The sequence below is a fragment of the Rosa rugosa genome, chromosome 5 (genome assembly GCF_958449725.1).
Source record: "Rosa rugosa chromosome 5, drRosRugo1.1, whole genome shotgun sequence".
NCBI lineage: Eukaryota > Viridiplantae > Streptophyta > Magnoliopsida > Rosales > Rosaceae > Rosa > Rosa rugosa.
In genome coordinates this window covers 33,499,122-33,520,260 of record NC_084824.1, presented here as the reverse complement: position 1 = coordinate 33,520,260, position 21,139 = coordinate 33,499,122, and the positions used below count along the sequence as shown (strand labels likewise).

General features: G+C 36.9%; 2 protein-coding genes and 1 long non-coding RNA gene across 4 annotated transcripts; 1 reads left to right on the top strand and 2 right to left on the bottom strand.

Annotated features, from left to right (window-relative positions):
• Positions 1-2,082: 2,082 nt before the first annotated feature.
• Positions 2,083-3,830, bottom strand: LOC133712252 (uncharacterized). 2 transcript variants are annotated; one of them, XR_009847246.1, is made up of 3 exons: positions 3,700-3,830; positions 3,067-3,497; positions 2,083-2,962 (listed from the first exon to the last, which is right to left on the bottom strand). It is a non-coding gene; the product is annotated as an uncharacterized LOC133712252 (long non-coding RNA). The 2 variants fall into 2 exon arrangements; XR_009847245.1 differs by having other exon boundaries at positions 2,083-3,497.
• A 575-nt stretch (positions 3,831-4,405) lies between these two features.
• LOC133708280 (uncharacterized) lies at positions 4,406-8,126 on the top strand. Its single transcript, XM_062133735.1, has 2 exons — positions 4,406-5,097; positions 5,869-8,126. Exon 2 carries the CDS (start codon positions 7,116-7,118, stop codon positions 7,974-7,976), a length of 861 nt encoding a protein of 286 aa, XP_061989719.1. The 5' UTR covers positions 4,406-5,097; positions 5,869-7,115; the 3' UTR covers positions 7,977-8,126.
• A 396-nt stretch (positions 8,127-8,522) lies between these two features.
• Positions 8,523-13,516, bottom strand: LOC133710104 (F-box protein SKIP16). The gene is made up of 5 exons (XM_062136094.1): positions 13,232-13,516; positions 12,443-13,147; positions 11,681-11,899; positions 9,755-9,861; positions 8,523-8,813 (listed from the first exon to the last, which is right to left on the bottom strand). Exons 1-5 carry the CDS (start codon positions 13,433-13,435, stop codon positions 8,735-8,737), a joined length of 1,314 nt encoding a protein of 437 aa, XP_061992078.1. The 5' UTR covers positions 13,436-13,516; the 3' UTR covers positions 8,523-8,734.
• Positions 13,517-21,139: the final 7,623 nt, after the last annotated feature.

Genomic DNA, 21,139 nt, shown 5'->3' with positions numbered 1-21,139 from the left:
ATGAAAGATATGTCTAATAAAGTGATTGGGCCCTCTAGCAGTGGAGTTGTGCCCAAATCCACTATGCGGTATCAGAGGAAGAGCAAAGTTTTAACTAATCCTGGTACTAGTACTATTGGTGTGAGTTTTAGTACTAGTGTTTGTCAGGAGAATAACGTGCAAAGTTGTTGTGTTCCAGCAGTGTTTGGTCATTGTCCTCCGGAGGAGAAAATGTCGAATGGGGATTGTTCAATGGAGGATACAGTGTCAAATGCAGCTGAAAATTTTGTTGAGAAGACCTTTGCAGATAACTGTTTGGACCCAAAATGAACATTTTGGCCTGACAAGGCACGTCTTGGAGAAATTGAGCCAATATCAGTGGCTCAAGCTATATATTGTCGACAAGCTCGAAATATATATTTAGAGGCTAAATAAAGCCTACTATGGAAGTATGACAAGTCAACTTTAGCATATTTTCCTACTTCGGCTAGGAAAAACCGAGCTAGACAAGGAAGGAGGGGTGGCAGACTAACCAAATGAAATCGAAATGTGCTGAAACTTTCCAGATCCATTCTAGACAGCTCAAGGATCATTTATTATGAAGAGTGTAAGAGCTTTTTTTGAGTGGAAGGCCTTCAAACAATCAGCCCAATTTTCTACAGAAGCAAAACTGGAAAACTGGACCTGTAAGAGGTCCAGCAGCATTTTCGGCCCAACCACATGGAATAAAAATCTGAAAATTTGTCAGGATGATCTACACTCATAGTGGAACATTTCATATGAAGAAGTCGAAGGCATATAATGAAGTCTTGTTGGAGAAATAATTGAAGGAATAAAGGGGCAGAAACTGACCTAAAACCAGCTCAATATTCACATGTTCATGTTTCCTACCCACATGAAGAAAGCTAGATGCTTTTCTCTTTTTCTTTGGATATATTTTTCTTCTACAATCTCTTTAATAGATCATCACCACTTCCATGTTGCTGCACCTTCATGCTTTGCTTTCATTTCATCTTTTCTCTATCTTTTCCATATTTTACAAGTGAACTTAGATCTACTTTCATTATTTTTCTTCCACTCATCATTTCACTCTTCTTTTTCTTCCCTATATAAACACCTTCTCCTCTCATTCTAAGAGACACATTCACATACAACATCAAAACATCTCTAAGATGATCTAAGTTCTCTCTAGAGCAAACCTCTCTAAGAGCAACTCCTCTCCTTCTCTTTCTCCTACCGGTGATCACACTCCTAGTCCTAGTCTTCTCAGAAGCCGACTTTCAGTGTCACCAAACCCTCTGTCAACGTGCTTCGGTCCTAGTCTCCTCGGGAGCCGATTGTAGTACCACGACCAAACACCAACACACAATGACCCATTCACATACAACAACAACATCTCTAAGATGATCTAAGTTCTCTCTAGAGCAAACCTCTCTAAGAGCAACTCCTCTCCTTCTCTTTCTCTTAGCGGTGATCACATTCCTAGTCCTAGTCTTCTCAGAAGCCGACTTTCAGTGCCACCAAACCCTCTGTCAACGTGCTTCGGTCATAGTCTCCTCGGGAGCCGACGGTAGTGCCGCGACCACAACGGTTACTGATAGGAGCATTTTAAAGTGGTATTTTAATAGTTAATTCCTCACATTTTGCTTAGTTAATTCCTTAACGAATCGATTTTTAACTCAATTTCTATTTTCTTAGGTACATTCACCACCACAATTCTGAACAATAGCCACATGCATGATTCGTGGGTATGGAGGTCAAAGGCTACGGTTATCTGTGTGTATGGAGCAAAGCAACGATGCAGCCACTTTTTTTCATGTCAGTGCTCTGTGGACCAGTTGCTTTAGGCCCATATGTCACATATAAATCGGTATGTGGCTCTATACAGTTTGACTCTTGGAGGGGCCTACCTCTATGTCCGTGACAGCCTTTACTATATTCTATTATTCTTTTATCCACGCCTATATGCAATCTGTGACATCCCATCTCCATTCAAACCTAATTTAGTAGTTTACCAATTTCTGTTCTCATTTAACAAATCTCCATTGGATTTTAACCTGCTTTGCAGGGAATTGAATTGACCATGCCCAGAAAAGATGAAAATAAAATTAATAACTTCATTCATTGTACCATAGAGATTACAGTAATGTCACTATGAGTATTATAAATCAAACCCAACACAGGCTACACAGCATTACATAACCCACTCCATCCCAATAGTACTGTTATCACATACAAGTTTCTAACTAAAAAGTTCTCAAGGCTAAGATACAGCTCCAGAAGAAGTTCCAAACTTAAAATTCAGTGTGCCCTGTGATTCTGGTGCAAACTTTGCCAGGGCTATGCTGCAAGTTAAAGTTCAGATTATGCAATCCTTACACAGTAATGTCACAGTTTATGCAATGACAATCTACGTATGAGTAAAGTACCAACAATTTAATACATTTATGAAAAAGTTTAACAGAAGAAGTTAAACTTCCAATCAGATTTTATTGGAAGACAAATAATTGTAGAAGAAATAAGCTAAGAAATACTTGCCCATTCACCTGGGCATGGCGAACGATAATATTTGGAATATCTTTCACATTCACCAGACTCTTCACCCTTTGCTGCCAAGCACCTGCAATTGGTTTTAAATGTTTGAAGGCTCAATCAACTATTTTCTATTGAGCTAACAAGCAAGAAAGTTGGGAAATCTAGTATAGTATGTGCCTGCAATTAATAACAACATACACAAATATTAGTATAGGGTATAAAAACAATTAACAAAAGCCCAAATTGCAAAGGAAATGAGTAAGCAGTAATTATCCAAGTTGCTAAGTAAATCAGCTTGCACAAAAATTAGTCAGTTAACTCAGCAGCAAAATACAAAGAAATACATCACAGTTCTCTTCTTTTTGTTAGGCATGAGTGAATTCCAATCAATGATCAAAGCCAATGGCTTTGCCTCACATATTTGATGGAGAACACTTTCCTTCAATGCCTAAATAATCATCAAAGAAACATTTTTAGCACTACAGCATGAATTACATATTATCTGTAAGAAAACTACGGAACAATTAATCTTGCATAGGAAATTTGGTATACCCTGGCAACTTTGGACTTATCCTCCACCTTCTCTAATGCTTTAGCTTCAGAGCTTTCTGGGCTTATTATTATTTGTTTCATTCCTTGTTGAAGCAAACAGCAAGAGCAAGATAAGAAAGAAGAAGCATATGACTACCTTTAAAGAGATATTCATATACAGTAAAGTACAACAGAAAGTTCCATCATGTAAAATGGGATTCGGATCAAATAAATCTAACAGAAAGCTCCTTTCAAGTGGTACTTCATGCAGCGATTCAATATTGTTAGATGCAGTAGTATTAGTAGATATTAGCAGTACTAAGAAAGATACAAGATTGGTCTCCTCAGGAAAACCCAATTCAAAGTCCATCTCAAATCAATAAAAACTCAAACCCAGAAACTATACCTGAGAGATGAGTTGGCAGAGGGTTTTAACAGCCAAACAATACGACCTGCAACCGTGGAAAATAAAAAAAAATAAAAAATTCAAGATCAAAACCCAAAACAGAAATTAAATAAACCCAAAAACTCAATTCATAATCAAAACTCACAAAAAGGAAAAAGAAATTTCTACCATACAAACAAAAGATACACAATTTTGTCAAATTTACAGCCAAATCGAATAAATCGCAATATGACAGAAGAAAAGATTACTGTTATAAAATTGATCAGATCCATGTGTGAAGGAAAGTGCAGATAACATGAAAAAGATAGAAGGAGAGGCCATCAGTGATGGTTGGAAACGGAGGGGGTTGTGAGGGTCGCGGTGGGGGTCGCAGATCTGGTTTTTGAAGAGAGAGGGGAGGGGGGGGGGGGAGAGAGAGAGAGAGACATTTAAGTTAAAGAGCGGGACTGAAACAATATTTTATAAAACAGTCACCGAGAGAGAGAGAGATTTACCAAGACCAATGCAAAAAGAGCGGATTGAAGCAATATTTTAAAGAAAAGTAACGCTTGTAAATAAATGTGGCATGCATCACCCGCAGATTCATTCATAAAGTGATTGAATTGCGTTGACTGAAACTCTTGCGCACAAAACACTGCAACCGTGGCTTGCCTTCCGTAGCCATTGCTCATAATTGTAGTGGTGATTGGAGTAAATGATGGTGAAATGAGCATTAGGTCCACATTTACCTATAAATGGTGGAGAAAAATGGAAATGTACTAAAATGTCAATTTTACACATTTTCCTACTCCGGCTAGGAGAAACCAAGCCAAGCAAGGAAGAAGGAGCGGCCGCCGGACCAAATGAACTTCAAATGAGCTGAAACTTTCCAGATCCATTCTACACATCCTAAGGATCATTTCTTATGAAGAGTGCCAGAGCTATAATTGAGTGGAAGGCCTTCAAACTGTCAGCCCAATTTCCTGCAGAAGCAAAACTGGAAAACTGGACCTGTAAGAGGTCCAGCAGCATTTCCAGCCCAAAGGCATGGAGATAAATTCTGAAATTTTACCAAAATGATCTACACTCATGGTAGATCATTTCATATGAAGAAGTCACGAGCCAAAACTGAATTCCTGTTGGAGAAATAATTGAAGGAATAAAAGGGCAGAAACTGACCTAAAACAGCTCAACACCACATGTTCAAGTTTCCTACCCACATGAAGAAAGCTAGATGCTTTTCTCTTTTTCCTTGGATATATTTTTCTGCTCCAATAGATCATCATCACTTCCATACTTCTGCACCTTCATGCCTTGCTTTCATTTCATCATTACTCCATCTTTTCCATATTTTACAAACCACTTTCATTATTTTTCTTCCATTTATCATTTCACTCTTCTTTTTCTTCCCTATATAAACACCTTCTCCTCTCACTCTAAGTACATTCTTTCATCCATTTCATCTTCTTTGTCTCTCCATTTCCATTCCATTTTTCTCTCCATTCTCTAGTTGCAAAATTCTGCGTTTTCAAGTAAGAAGAAGAAGAAGAAGAAGAAGAAGAAGGAGCCGAGAATATCATATCCTCCATCGTCCACCTTGAAGGCTTGCTTCCAAGATTCAAGATTTCAACGTTTCAAGCACTCCATCTCCATCTCCAACTCACGGTGTAATTTATTCTTTTTCCTTATTTAATTTCGTAGGAATTTGTTTCTAGTTAACAATAACATTAAGGGCAAAGTTTAAGCCCAATTTCTATGTTTGAATAAAAATTGTGATTTCTTTATGTTGATTTTTATGTTACTTATGTGAGATTGCTTAATTGATTTTGGATTATGGAAAACTTTTATATGTATGTGTTCTTTGATGGCCAACTTAGGATATATGCATGTAATTGGTGCTAGATTTAAGTAGTAAAGGCTTTGGACAAAAGTCGAAATCAATTAAGGAGGATTGCAAATAGATGGACTTTTTCATACTAGGTTGTGCACTTTGGTTGACATCCTTTCTTTGTTCTTCATGCATTGAATGTGTTCTTGATTAGCTAGTTTTCTAGACTATGATTGCATGTTCAATAGATTTAATTTAGGTGCTTTCACTTAGATTAAATATTCAAGGAAAGTAAAATATGGGAAATCATTTGCTTCGAATGTTTCACATGGTCAACTTATATCTCATGACATAGATAATCAACTATAGGAATTGTAATTGGATTTCATTCATATGATTGTAGTTTTGATCTTTGTTTCTTGTGTTCCACCCTTGTATATGTGTTTTTACACTTTCTTTATTTCATTTAATTTTAATTCCAATTCTATAATCTCAAAACCCCCCTTTTTATATTAACTTGTATATATTTTTATTCTTTATTTTATTTTTGTACATAATACTTTTTACTTTATTATTTTAATTCTTTATTTGTTTTTTTTGACAATGACAGGTGTACCCTCAATCCCCGGAATAGAACGATCCCTATTTGCTTATACTACTAACGATGTTTTCAGGGTTAAATTATGCGCTTGCTTTGAGCGTATCAGTTACAGAACCAGCCAAGCAAGGGTAACGCCCTAGCAAGATAGACACATTCACATTCAACAACAACATCTCTAAGATGATCTAAGTTCTCTCTAGAGCAAACCTCTCTAAGAGCAACTCCTCTCCTTCTCTTTCTCTTACTGGTGATCACACTCCTAGTCCTAGTCTTCTCAGAAGCCGACTTTCAGTGCCACCAAACCCTCTGTCAACGTGCTTCGATCCTAGTCTCCTCGGGAGCCGACGGTAGTGCCGCGACCACAACGGTTACAGAACCAGCCAAGCAAGGGTAACGCCCTAGCAACCCAGCCAAGCTAAAGTCACGCTTTAGCAAGATCTCAATACTTCCCGGTGATTTCGCTCTGCTCAATCTGCAATATTGAGTATCGACTTGTGAACAAGAAGAAACTTCAGCAAAGTCCTCACCACGAGGCACAAAGAATCCCACGACGAGGTTGGTGCTCTCCTCGTCTACAATCGCTTGATAGAAGTCAGGTCAAGGGACACCCCCGACGACCGCACCCGAACGGTGCTGGCACGCCCGCGCAAGAAAAGAGACTGTTGACCAGCTGCAGCAAAATTGGAGCCAAACAATAACAGTGTTTTGACACAAGTTCAAGAGGTGCCTTCCCTTCTTGTGGAAGGTGTTATTTCTGAAAATTAAGGGATCCCTCCCTACCTTATCTTCATCTTCCAATGTTTAAAATTTTATGTTGGAATGTGCGAGGTGCTGGGGGTAAGAAGTTTAAATCATCTATTCCTGATCTTGTCCATTTATATAAGGTTGATATTTTAATTATCTGCGAGCCTAGAGTTCCTTTCTCTAGAGTTAAAAATTTTATTCGAAGACAAGGGTTTCCTGATGCTGAAGTGTCTGAAGCAGTGGGTTTTTCTGGAGGAGTTTGGGTTTTATTCGATAGGAATAAAATGAATGTGGAGTTTGTTGATAGTAATTCTCAGTCTGTCACTCTTAAAGTTTCTGTTGGTGGTACTCAGGAATGGTTCCTTTCAGCTATTTATGCTAGTCCTACAACCTCTATGAGATGCCAACTATGGAATTATCTATCTGCCTTTGCTATTCGATGTCAGCTTCCTTGGTTAATTATTGGGGATTTCAATGAATAATATTGTAGTGCAGATAAAAATGGGGGCTCAATGGCTGGAAAAATTGGTGGGATGAAGAGGTGGATTGATCAATATGGTTTGATTGATCTGGGGTTTCATGGATCTGCTTTCACTTGGACTAATAAGAGGGTTAAAGAACGACTTGATAGAGGGTTTTGTAATGATTTATGGAAACTTGCCTTCCTTGAAGCTTTTATTCAACATTTACCACGTATGAAGTCTGATCATTGCCCTCTTTTTCTACAGTCTAATTCTTCTGTCATTACCACTGGTGCGAATAGGCCGTTTCGTTTCCAGGCGATGTGGATGGGACACATTAGTTATAATCAGTTTGTTCATGATCAGTGGAAAAGCTATAATGGTACCCTGCAAAATAAAGTTGTTCAACTTGCCTGTGATCTCAACGAGTGGAACTCCACTGTGTTTGGTAATCTTTTTAAGAAGAAAAGAAAACTGCTGGCTCGTATTGCTGGGATTCAGAAATGTACGGATAGGAATTCTAATTCTTTTCTTATTAATCTTGAGCAACAACTTATCCAGGAGTATGAAGCTGTGCGGGACCAGGAAACTTTATATTGGCAACAAAAGTCCAGAGTGAAATGGCTACAGAACGGGGATAAAAACACCAAATTTTTTCATATGTCAACCATGGTTCGAAGAAGGAAAAACAGAATTGAGGCTCTTCTTGACAATGATGGAGTTTTATGTAGTGAAATAAATGGTATGAAAGCTATTGCAGTTGAGTATTTTGCGAATTTATTTTCTTATGATTCTACTGATGATGTGAGATTCATTATTCCTTATCTATTTCCTACTCTGGATAATTGTGATTTGAGGAAGATGAGTAGATGCATTTCCAGGGATGAGGTTATACGTACAGGCGTGGAATAACGGGAGATGAAATCAAAAATTGAGGTTATCTATCCATTCCTTATAAGTAAACCTCAGCTTATGGAATCAAAAATTGATTCTATAATTGAATGTGTACTGTATTATACGTACAAAAAAACTATATATAAGACGTGATTGGATTTCGAGCCATTGAAAAAGAAACGGAGAGATGTTGCACAAGAATTGTCAGTGATTCCGCATATAATATTTCATCTTAAATTACTACAACTCACTGTGTAATAAAGTTTGTTCAAGATTTACTTTTTAAATATATTAGATAATTGATCAACCAAACATCTCTAAAAGTTTCATTTAAAATTTCTATGTTTTTCTTCAAATTTAAATCACTTTTCTAAATTATTTACCGAAATCGATATATCCTCAACATTTCCCTCGAAATGTCCAATTTTCAGACCATAGATATTTCCTTCAAAATTTTTATCCCAAGAACAAATGCAGCTTCACCTAGATCTTCTTTCATTTCAAAAATACTTGCCAAGAACTTCGTCTCTCTATAGCATTCTTGAAACAGGACAATGTCCAGTATTCCAGCTTAAAAGATAATGTACTGAAACTGATACCAGATAATAGTCACAACACACTTGGATCTTAGCCAAAATGTCCAGAAAAGTACAAGCATCAGAGAGAATTTTCGTGGTAATATTTACCATTAAATAGAAAAGGAGAAATATATCACTACTTTATGATCAGTGTGATCAAGTTCCCACATAAAACATGTGGATCAGGAACTCTGATTATCAGAAGATGTAGTCTGGCAGCTGGAGGGGAAAGCATGCAGCTTGAACTCTAAATCTTCTGCCTTTTGGGTCCGCCAACCTATAACAACAAACAGAATGAGCAATGTCAGTTTAGCCCTTTCAACAGATAAGCATGGGAAGTGCATGTGTCCATGTTTGTTGCAAGAAAGTTTGACGGACAAGGTTCATCATTATGTAAACATCTGAAGATTATAGGTATAAGATCAGCCAAGTAGAACATTCTCAAACATCACTACTTTGATATGATGGAATCTGCTGCTCTGTAGCCCAAATTAATGACAGACTTCAGGATTAAACCTAGTCTTGCTATATTACTGTTAAAGCTCATTCTAATGAAGACATCAGTCATCAAAACCTTCTAAACTGATGTGAGAGTTTCCTTTTCCACATACTTGGCATGTGAGCAGAACCGTAAGGGAAAAGTGATGGAAACATAGACAGAGACCCCAAACTAAAAAAATAAAAAATAAAAAAGATAAAAAAGTTATGCCCAAGTATAATTCAAAGTTCAAACAGAAGAAAACTGTTCCCACGAAGAACTCCTTGGTCCAATGTAATGGCAAGATGCTTTTGGGTTCCACAAATTTCTTTTATTTATTTAATTATTTATGACAATTTGGTTGCACTTAATTTCTTTAGGAAGAAAAGTAAAAGTAGTATAATATGTATACATAGCTTATATATAAAGCAAACTTCATCTTAGAATGGTAAAATTTTTGGACTTCATATTCATGACATGGCTTATTAACTTCTGATTTTTAATGAAAAATAGAAAAACAGGAAGAACAAACATTGATCACAAAAAGTGGAAAAACAACACACTACCTTTTTTTCTTTTTTATTAGAAAACCTGTTTTTTCTTTTTGCTGTAATTCATTGTTTGTTTACTATTTGACATTTCATTGAGAGAAAACGAAAGGCCAAATGGCACTCACGGAATGCGTATCAAGAGGCTAGTATGTAATAAAACAAACATTCTAATGGGTGTAGATTGCGTACCTGCCCGGGACAAACACAAAAGAACCTTCTATAGAACCTGACAAAGATGGCAGCGGCGTGCAACTCTCATATACAAATTCTGGCTCACCTGGACGCAAGAGAGGGTACTGCAACCACATAAAGAAGATAAGAATTCTGAAAGCAATATATTCTCTTCTTTTGCATAGTTTGGCACTATAAGTACTAGAAGCCTGAGATCTTCAATATTTTTGCTTTCTTTTTTGAGAAGAAACATGAATTTTTTTTTACAGAAGTCCACAGCTAAACAAAGAGAGATAGTACAAAATACAATATCCATCGCCAAAACAAGAGAGCATAGTTATACTGCAGCTTTCCAATCTAAGATAATACTTGATAGAGGATGTCCTTCAAATCTGGTGAAAGGGATGGCCAAAGTGCTGCCCAAACGCCAACCTTCTACCAATCTGGTGAAAGCAGTTGCGTGTTTTAGTTATGGGCATAGGATTCCATAAAAATTAAAACTTTATCTTTCCACCACCCAAGGGGGATTTACCAATGTTCTCCTCATCAGTGAGAACATTACCACAGTTATTGAAGTGGGAATTCATATCTAAGACAATTGTTTTGACCTAATTACTGAACATGATGTTGCGTTTTACCTGATCTGAGGAAGGATTTTAACGTGGTTTGGCCGACAACAAAAGACAACATAAGTCCAGATTTTACAATGTATCGTGCCAACAACAAAGGACCACAACTTTGGTTGTCCTAAATTACTAACCAAGGTAATAGTTGTAAATATAGAACTCCAACTCAACCTCTAGGCTGACAGTCCATAATTATCCTTGATATTCATTATCATTTTTTAGTGCATGTGAATATCAATTGTCGATAGGGTGTGATGCAGCATAGAGCAACAGTTGGTGAGAGAATGATTTGGGTGGGTTTGGGAGTGTTGAGAGATTAAGAAAGCAGATTGATCTTACAAGAAATAGAGGGTTCTTAGCTGTACAATAGAGAAATAGAATGAGGGAGGTAAGGGGAGAGAGACCAAGGCACCAAGCCTTCAATAAAACTCAATTTTATTTCATTCCAATCTGTCTTGGGTTTAAAATAGGTAGCCATATTTATAGGATTAAAAAACATAACCCCTAGACTCCTAGAGCACCAAAAGACTCTAAAGACTTATTAATAATAAGACCCTTAAATACTTGAAGACTTAAATAGACATAAAGACTCACTCAAGACCCTTGAGTACTCACCCTAAGATTTAAATATACTCTTAAAAGCACTAGACTCATAATTAGTCTTCATAAAACTGAAAAAGGACTCTAGCAAGACCTTCAAACTACAACGGAGACTTTACTTTGGACCAGAGGGATTAAATTTTTACAAAAATTATGGGAGGTTCAAATTGCAATTTAGGAGGTTTGAATAGACTCACCCTTGTCGGTAAAAACAACATCTATGCCCAAACATACAACCCTAGTTTAACCGAATTCAGCACAAAACAAAATGTTTGGTACACATTAGGCTTTCAGCTAACAAATTCAACTTAACTATATAATTTCTGACGACCAAAAAGTACACACAAGATTATCAAAGGATTTGTAAGATAAACTTATGTTGGACAATCTTTTATTTTTCGTCTTTTGGGATGAGAAACATACTTTCATTATCGGGGAAGTGTCCTCTGGCCTACGGGCTGTGACTATCAATTTCTAAATAACAATGGAAGTTGGCAACAAAATTCCAATCACTAAAATAAGCAATTTTCTCTAGATATCAGAAGAATAGGAGATGTCATTTGAAATATGTTTCGAAGATATGACTCTAATGAAAACCCCTCAGTCAGAAGATCATGATAATTCTCATGTCCACTAAAGGAAAAGGTGTAGAATTGTCAAATCTAAAAGACTTTGGAAGAATTAGACAGCAAATGTAATTGACAGGGTGAAATCGTACCTTTCCTATAACAGCCTCTGCATTTACATTACCTACCACAACATCACCAGCACGAATGACCCAGTGCCTCGAAAGCAGTTGGCAAGAGTTGAATGTCATTCCATTGATGCTACATCCTTCAGGTAGAAGAGACATGCGAATTGAATAGGAAAAAAAGTACTTCTGGATGGTATCTTGAAGATTAGTAAACTCCGGGACAAAGACGGAAGAACAACGAACCTGAGTTAAAAATTATAGAGGATAACTTTTAGATGACAAGAAACATGTTAATAGTAGACACTTCTGTAATTGCATTCAGCATAAATTTGAAATAAGTTACTTGGAGGAATCAGACCTTGAAAGCTGAAAAATGTTCATGAACAAGAACTATAAATGTAATGTAATGTATAGCATATCATGCTTAACAAGTTTAAAATTTTATATGACCCAATAATTGAAGTTGGAGAGATGTTGCAAGTAATAGCTTGGATCCAGCTTGCCTGGTAGTCATATCTAAAACTGATGCCTAAGGTATGTATAACTTAATAACAAATGACACCATCACCCGCTGCTTTAAGGAAACTGTGGGTTTCATGACTTAAACTAAGTTGTTTTACAGAGTAAGAGCTGGTTATTACCATGTCAACAGGATTGAACCTTTTGATTCCACAATTCTTTAATCACTAATACGCCAGGCACAAAAGAATAACAAGAAGGTAACTAGTTATATTGCAAAAATTTGCACAATTTGGAGGAGATGCAGAAACTAATAAAAGTGCCCACCTGTACGCCACTTGTTACGGCAGTGGAACAGAAAGGGGGTTCCTCTGGAAACTGACAGATGCTTCTCATAGTTTCTTGTTCACGGAGTTTAATAATTCCATTTTCTAGACGGCGGCCGTGTTCTTCCAACCAAAGAAGCATGGCATCCTGCTGTCGATCATGAACTGAATTAAGCAACGCATTCGGTACACAAGGAAGCATTTCACCATCAAGCAGAAGGTTGGCCGTACCAACATAGAGTTGACCACTTGTACAGTTGAGGAAAAACAACTTTTGGCTATGTGTAGTAGAAGCAGCCACAACAATATAATCCGAAAAATCAAGCGTTTCCATGATGTCCTTTGTTTCTAAGACTATGTGATGTAAAGGCAACAAGCAGACATTTACCATGCGGTCATAAAAAGAATAACCACCTATGAGGCCCAGTAGAGTGCCATTTCGGCTACTTGACCGCCAATTCTTGTCCTCTAAATCTTGACCGTCATGAAAACGATAGAGAATCCTGGTTGGGAGAGGAAGTTTTACTTTCAATGTCTTCTCCAACTCTTGAATGTCAGCTTCTGATGCACCTTTGTTGAGCGTAGACTGAGCCTCTGGGAAATTAAGAGTCAGCCAGTTGGTAATTTTGCCCCAACACCTTTTGACTCGCTTGACAAGGGACCAAGGATACATATGAAAAGATTCCCGCCATGATTGATAACATGCCTGAACCAGACGAAGGGATAAGTAATGAAATTGAAGTGAGTCTCTCTGTCTGTAATTGAAATTCTAGAAATGAAATAGAATGACCTTGAAAGAAGGAGCAAGGTTGCCATGAGGATCCAAGGGTTGTGAGAGGTGGAGCTCCTGGGCACAGAAATGGGACCAAAGAGGTTCTTCAGAGGCCGAAGCTCTGAGTTGCTTGCTGACGCAGGCGGCTCTCCCTGACTCTTCAGCTCCTAACTTGCGCAGGATTATGTGTAGCGCTAGATCACCCACTGCCTCCAAACCCATCTCTCTCTCTCTCTCTCTCTCTCTCTCTCTCAGTTGTTGTTTCCAGCTTCTTCTGCTGTAAAGAGTGATTCGGTGGAGTTCATCTCACATATATTCTTTTTTATTTTCTTCTTTTCTACCAAGAGAAAAGGATAACTAGAGGGTAGTTAATTTTTCCGCATTATTTATTTCTCTGTGATATTATTTTTTGTTTAATGACATCTGATTTATGTGTCTGATCCAAATTCTAAATGATTTGTCTAAGTTGTAATAGGGTTAGTCTTACAGATATCTTCGGAGATATCTTATTCATTGTATGATTCAATTTTCATGTAAGACTCATATTCTCTAGTTGTAATCCTCTATATAAAGAGACCTCTATTATCAATGAAAGTACAACTCAATTCTCTCCCAATTTCAATTTTTCCTAAAACAGAAAAAACTCTTAACAGATTTGAAAAGCTTGAGAATAAAATTCCAAATACGGCAAATCATTAAGGGAAAATTCTCAAACACCCCAAATCTAGCAAAATACCTCCCATACACCCCACCAACTTATTTTTATTCACACTCACACAAAACTTTCCACTTTTTCTCCCTACTTTTCAAAACCACTCACTATTCATCCCACTAATACCCCTCTCCATTATTTTTTCTCTTTTATCTTAATAGTTTAAATTTTGATAAAGCGTGGTGGGCCCATATCTTGAAATTATCTGTTTAAATTATAATTACAGCTAAGCTTCATCCTCTATATTCAAAGGAAAGCAATTAAAATTTACTATTCATAATTTCGATCGTTGACAGACTTGAATTAATTGCTATCTGTAATATTACTAGCAAAGAATTGAAGAAAGAAAGAGAAAAGTTAAGAAAATTGAAAGACTATAGAGAAAGTCTTAAAAGAGAAACTCCCGATTACTGGAATATTATCTTTAGAATTCAAACAAGAATCTATAAAGTTGAGCAGAATATTGAAAATCTCTTATATACTCTTAGAGAGGAACAAAAACCTCTTGATTATATGAGCATTGGTTAGATCCGCAAATCACTGGTATCAGAGCTTGCAAAGAGCTCAAAGGGGAATCCCCAATGGGGACAATGTCTGATTTAATATTAGAGAAGTTGAATTCTCTACTTAAATCGTCTGATGAGAAACATCAGAACCTGCAGAAGGAATTATCTAGATGTCAAGATCATCTAGAAAAACTACCTGCTATAATCTACCAATTAGAAAAATTGGAAAACAAAATAGATTATATCAAAGAACTTCCAAAAACGGAAGAAGAAAAGCTAACAAATGTTAGTAGAAAAATCAATGAACAGCAAAAAACGCTGGATTCTATGAAAAATATACTGAAGGACAAGAAAGTGCCTACAGTAAAACCAAAGAAAGCTAATGGATTCAAACCATTAGAAAGACCAGAGAAGAATCCTGTTCCAAACATGATTTTTCTGGAACCATCTACTAGTTCTACTAGTATTCGGTATGAAAACCCGAAAGAAACCAGAGATGTTAAAATGATGAGCATCTTCGGGAAAAAGAAAGGAGTACAACTCCTAAATGCTGAAGAGTTCGAATACAATGAAATCGAACATGAGGTAAAAAAACTCCTCAATTCCAAAACTAGATTTTAAACAAATCTACAAAAGGGGAAAGTTTGACCTGATGGACAGCCATCACTTCAAATTATTGGAATTTACAACCCCCTTTACAACAAGATAAACATATCTTTTGATGATCACTCCTAATGAAGTTGCCCAAGCAAGAGCAAAAAATTATCAATTTATGCACATTAGAGCAGTCCAAGTAGCCATAAAATTTCTTGCTCGAGAAGGCATAAACTGTTCGGTTCTATGTGTCTTACAAGACAATAGACTGACAGATTTCCAAGCTAGTCTGTTGGGAACACTTGAAGCATCTTTATGCAATCAAGTAGCATATTTCAACTGCTTTCCAAATTTCTCAACTAGCTTGAAAGATGCAGCTCACTGTCTAAGACTGAGAGTCAAGACAGATGACATATCTATGAAAAAAGACATGCAAGAATTGGCTATAGTATACGGAATATACTATAAACTGATGAGTACCACAGTAGAACCTAAGACAAGGATATCAAATATCCCAGGTCTTACTACTGGATTCCTCACCAGTCAGAAGAACCATTCACAACAGATTCACAAGCTTACTTGGAATGAAGTAACTTTTCCTATTGAATGGAGATTATCTGGTCCAAAAAAACCAGCAGAAAATGCCAAAGCGGCAATCTATGAAAGCAGAAAGACTAGAGATATCAGTCTAAAATTCGACGATCACAGAAAAAGTGACGATCACAGAAAATATCAGGATAAACAAAAATCTTCTTAGAAGAAGCTACAGCACTAGAGAAGAAGCTAGTAGCAGTGGTACCAAAGTCAATGTCGAAGGACCAACGGAGTCTATCACTAAAGAAGAATTAGAAGCTGATCTGAACAGACCAGTAAATATGCTTAGGGCACAAAAGCTCTATGATGAAGCAGAATCCAGCGAAAATCCTGAACCATTAGAAAAACTAATCGAAGAAATGAAAATTTTCAAACCAGGAAAGGAAATAAAACTCCTTCCCTTTCAGGATATTGAAATGGAAGAAGGAGAAAGCTCCAAAACTTTCATCATAAGAGAAAAGGGAAAAATAAAACTCCCTATACAGAAAGCCCCTACGGGAAAAAATGGAGAAAGAAATTCTCAAAGATTTGTCCCAGAGGACAATATACCCAAAGTACCAATTTCTTCTCATGGTATCTGGCTAAATCTAGATAAAGCTCTAGACAAAAGAAAAACTCTTGACCAATGGGTTGATAGCCTGATGATGGCATCTGCTCTAACCCTTGGAAAATTCGAAGCACCAGATCTTCAGGTGTACTACGAAACTACTCTCACCGGAGTAGCAAAAAAATATTACTTCTCTTTCAAAGAGACTGCCAAAGGAAAAGACTGGCTAGAAGAAATCAAAAATTCGAAATCTCAGTATGATTTTGCAGTACCCCTGTGCGATCAGTTTTGTGGAGACCTCTCAAATTTAAGTGAAAAGGCTAAAGAAACGGCCAAATCAAATATCTATGCTCTCAAAATTTGTGACATGAGATATTTTGAAGAATACTTGAATGAATTTCAAGAATATTACTGTACGATCGGTGAACTAGAAAATACTGATCTAGTCAACCTGTTGCACAGAAAACTCCCTGAACCATGGAGAACAGCTGTGAGAGAAAGCATAGCTGAAAAACCAATTGAAAGATTTTCAGTTGGAGGAATTGCCGACAGAAGTAGGCAATTACTAAGAGAGCAATGCAAAGCCAACCTTAGAGCAAAGATGGCTAAGAAGCAACTCAAAGGAGTTGAAAATTTCTGTTATGGAATACTGGATATGCCAACCAACTGGGGATGTCATGAATCCAAGGTCCACAGAAAGAAAAAAGAAAAATATTACTCTAAAAGATTCAAAAGGAGTAATAAGAAAAGAGATTGGAAATTCAAAAAAAATTCCAACTTCAAGAAACAACAGGACGAAGATCCTAAGAAGAAATTCTTCAAGAAAAAGAAGAATCACCAAGTCAACCATAAACAACCAAGCAAGAAAGCTTGCAGATGTTGGTTATGTAAAGCTGAAGGGCACTATGCCAACGAATGCCCAGAAAAGGGTAAAAGAACTACTAAAGCTCTATTTGACGAATATGAGCCTATAGTAGAAATAGCAAATTTGAAAGGCTACGAAATAGCCTATTCTGATGATGAGGAAGATGACAGGTCAGTCTACTCTGCCTGGTCTGAAAAAGAATCATCTGACTATGAAACAGATTCTGAAGTGGAATACTTAGAATCTAGACAGATGAATGTTCTACACATCAAAAACTGGGAAGAAAGTAAGACAGAATCATTAATGTCTTCTTATCAGGTAAACCCTGGTACATTCGTTTGTGACTACTGCCTATGTCACGAGAAGAATGGTCTCCCTATGTTTTGTGAAGAGTCAAAAAAGACTTATCACAAATAATGCTTCATAGCTGAAGCAAGAAGGAAAACCAAGAATGGTCTTATCAGCCAATTGGTAGAATATGAAGAATATTTCTCTGAGCAAAAAGAGAAAGAAATAGAAACTCTGTTCCAAGAAATCATGGAACCATCTTCCTCAAAAATAAAGGAAGAAAAAATCGATAAAATCGATGAAAATATAGAACTGGTTGAACCACCAGAAATTGTTCCAGAAGAATGCAAATCATTCATACCACAGGAACAAACTCAAGAAAATGAGCTTCAACAATCAAAGGTCGTCTCTACTAGTAGATACAGCAACTGCATAGAGATTGGACTAAAATTTCCTGATCACAAGAAGTATCATCTACATGCATTTGTAGATAATGGATCAGGATTCACTATTGCAAAGAGATTTGCAATTCCAGAAGAACTCTGAAAAGAGGAAAAGAAAAGAACAGCTACTGGTGTCACGTTTGACGGAAGTCACCTTACAATGAACAAAGTACCAAAAAATGTTCATATCACCATTGGTGGAGGAACATTTATCATCCACAACGTTTGGCAGTCTGAAGGCCAAGGATCTGATTTCTTGTTGGGAAATGATTTTATTCTCCAACAGAGATTCATCCAGGATGAAGAAGCAATAGGCTTCAGAAAAGGAGAACGGGTGTTCTGGGCAGACCGACTTACACAAGCAAAAAGTGTCGTAGGTCCAAATTTCACTACTCAGTATCAGAGATCGCAACAGAATAGTGGTAATCTTACCCCCTACAAGCCCAAATTCGAGCCCATACTCCAAATCAAACAACAACAAGAATTACTTGTTGAAGAATCTTCTGAAGAAGAAGAAGAAACTAGTGAAGGTGAAGAAGCTAGTTTCATCCATGAGCATAACCTCAAGCATTTTCAGAATAAGCTTGAGTCCCAAAAAATTCCTACTCTTGATAAAATCAAGAAACTACTCGAGCAGAATATCGATGTAGATCCCCAGAAATTTTGGGAAAAAGACCCAGTGGTCTGTGAATTAAGATTACATGACATAAATATCATTTGTCATGTCAAAGCAATTCCTCAGTACAAAGAGGAAGATCAAAAAGAATTCAGAAAAGATATTAAAGATCTCCTGAACAAGAGATTAATTCAACCTTCCACTAGCCCTCATCATGCTCCAGCATTCTATGTGAGAAATCATGCAGAAAATCTTAGAGGAAAAGCTACAATGGTAATTGACTACAGAGATGTCAATAAGAAGACCGTAAAAGACGGTTTCAAATTGCTCAAGTAAGAGTACTGATCAACCAGCTCAGAGGAGCTAAAGTCTTTTCAAAATTCGATGCAATGTCGGGTTTTTGGCAAGTCAAAATGCATCCTGAGAGTGTGCCTCTCACTGCATTTGGAACACCACAAGGTCATTACGAATGGCTAGTAATGCCTTTTGGTCTAAAGCAAGCCCCCTCAATCTTCCAAAGAAAGATGGACAACATCTTCAAACAGGTGGCTGAATTCTGTGTCGTCTATATTGATGACATCCTGGTCTTCTCCAAAAATAGAGAAGAACATATGAAACACCTCCACGAGGTTGTAAAGCTGATAGTCCAGCATGGAATTATCCTAGCAGAAAAGAAAATCTTCTTTATCCTCGATGAAGTTGATTTCCTAGGAATAAACATCAAGAATGGAGTAATAAAACTCCAACCCCACATTCTTGAAAAAATTTGGAAGTTTCCAGATAGAATTCCTGATGCTAAGAGTCTAGAAAGATTCTTAGGAGTTATCAATTATGGGAGAGATTTCATTCCCAAAATCTCAGGACTAACAGCAATGTTATCTCCTAAAACAAGTTCCAAGAAAAAATGGAACTTCACAGAAGATGATGAAAAAATTGTGAAGCAGATAAAAAATCTCTGCAAAAATCTCCCTCCTCTACAACAACCAGAGGAAAATGATGAAAATATCCTCCAAACAGATGCGAGTGATAATTGCTGGTCCGGTGTAGTTCTGGAAAAAACGCCTGAAACTAACATCGAAAAGATCTGTAAATTTTGTAGCGGCAAGTTCAGCCCTGCAGAACTAAATTATCCCACAGGGGAAAAAGAAATCTTGGCTGTCAAGAAAACAATTTTAAATTCTCCAGCTTTTTTTGGAAAACCCTTTACTGTACGCACCGATTGTGCTAGAGTAAAGAACTTTAAAAATTTTAAACTTGATAAAGCTGCTGATAGAGGAAGACTAGCAAATTGGAAATTATTTCTTAACCAATATGATTATAATGTTGAATTAATTGCAGGAAACAAGAACTATCTTCCAGACGCCTTAACCAGAGAAATAGCAATGTTCAGCCGCAAAGATGATGACGAAGGTCGCAATCCCAGAAGCAGAAGGACTAGGAAAGAACATGAAACTACTGAGGATCCCAAAGAAAAAATCCTCAAAAGGTTTCTGCTAAGTCCAAAAGGACTAGCCCCAACTGATCAATCCCAGGGTAAAGGATTGGCTAGCCCGTCTCAAACGGCAGACGGTAAAGGCTCATCAAGACCGTTGAAGACTGCTGCTTTGCCAAAAAGCAGACCAACTCCAACTGGAGTAATAAATTTTTTTAATTATGAACTTCAAACATTTGATGATCCTGTATTCAGAACTGGCAGGAGGCTAGCTTATGATACGCTTTAAGCAAGCGCATAATTTAACCCTGAAAAAGTCGTTAGTAGTATAAGCAAATAGGGATCGTTCTATTCCGGGGATTGAGGGTACACCTGTCATTGTCAAACAATTAAACAATTAAAATTAAAACAAAGTATAACATTCACAAAGATATTCACAAGTATAAACATTATTTACGAAATTAGGGGGGATTTTTGGTTTTGGTTTTCAAAAAATTAAACTAAGTAAAGAAAACAAATAAAACACCAAAAACATAAAAACACAAATGGAATGAGAGAACAAAGATCAAAACCGAAACTTATGATTAAAATTGATTCAAACCCTAATATTGTTCATCTAAGTCATGAGAAAGGAGTTGATCATGTGAAACATTCGAAAGCAAATGAATTCCCATTTTTTACTTTTCAATGCTAATTAACCTAAGCGAAAGCACCTAGATCAATCCTATCAAACATGTAATCAAACCCTAGAAAGCTAGTCAATCATGACATGTTCAACGCATTAGACATAAAGAAAGGCTATCAACTCAAGTGTACAACTTAGTATGGAAAAGTCCACCTAATTGCAATTCTCTTTAATTAAATTCGATCTTTGTACAAAACCTTTACTACTTTGATTCAAGTTTACACAAAACGAAAAGTCGATTTCATGTTCTTAAACCTAGCACCAATTATATCGAAACCCTAAGTGTTTGCAACCACATAAGATTAAAATACAAAAGTTATCTATAACGCAAATTTAATTAAACAAACCCACATAAGCAACTCTCGAAGAACAATAATATGAATCTGAAAATTTCATTTAATCATATAAAATTCCAGAAATTAATATTCACTCAAACATATATGTCAACTAGAACAAAACCAACGAAATCAAAGCAAAGGTTACAAAGGAGAATCGGATTACACCGTGAGATGGAGATGGTGATGAACGATTGATGTGGTGGTCTCTTGAATCTCGAAAGCAAGCTTCAAGGTTGGAGATGGATGATGGATGCTCACGGCAATTCTTCTTCTCCCTTGGCCTTGCTTGAACTCGTGGCTTGCTCT

Excerpts from the sequence above, each read along its gene's own strand:
- LOC133708280 (XM_062133735.1), top strand. The coding sequence starts at position 7,116 with ATGGCTGGAAAAATTGGTGGGATGAAGAGGTGGATTGATCAATATGGT.
- LOC133710104 (XM_062136094.1), bottom strand. The coding sequence starts at position 13,435 with ATGGGTTTGGAGGCAGTGGGTGATCTAGCGCTACACATAATCCTGCGC. Across the intron at positions 13,148-13,231 it reads ACCTTGCTCCTTCTTTCAAG|GCATGTTATCAATCATGGCG; the intron begins GTCATTCTATTT and ends CGTCTGGTTCAG. Across the intron at positions 8,814-9,754 it reads TTTGTGTTTGTCCCGGGCAG|GTTGGCGGACCCAAAAGGCA; the intron begins GTACGCAATCTA and ends TTGTTGTTATAG.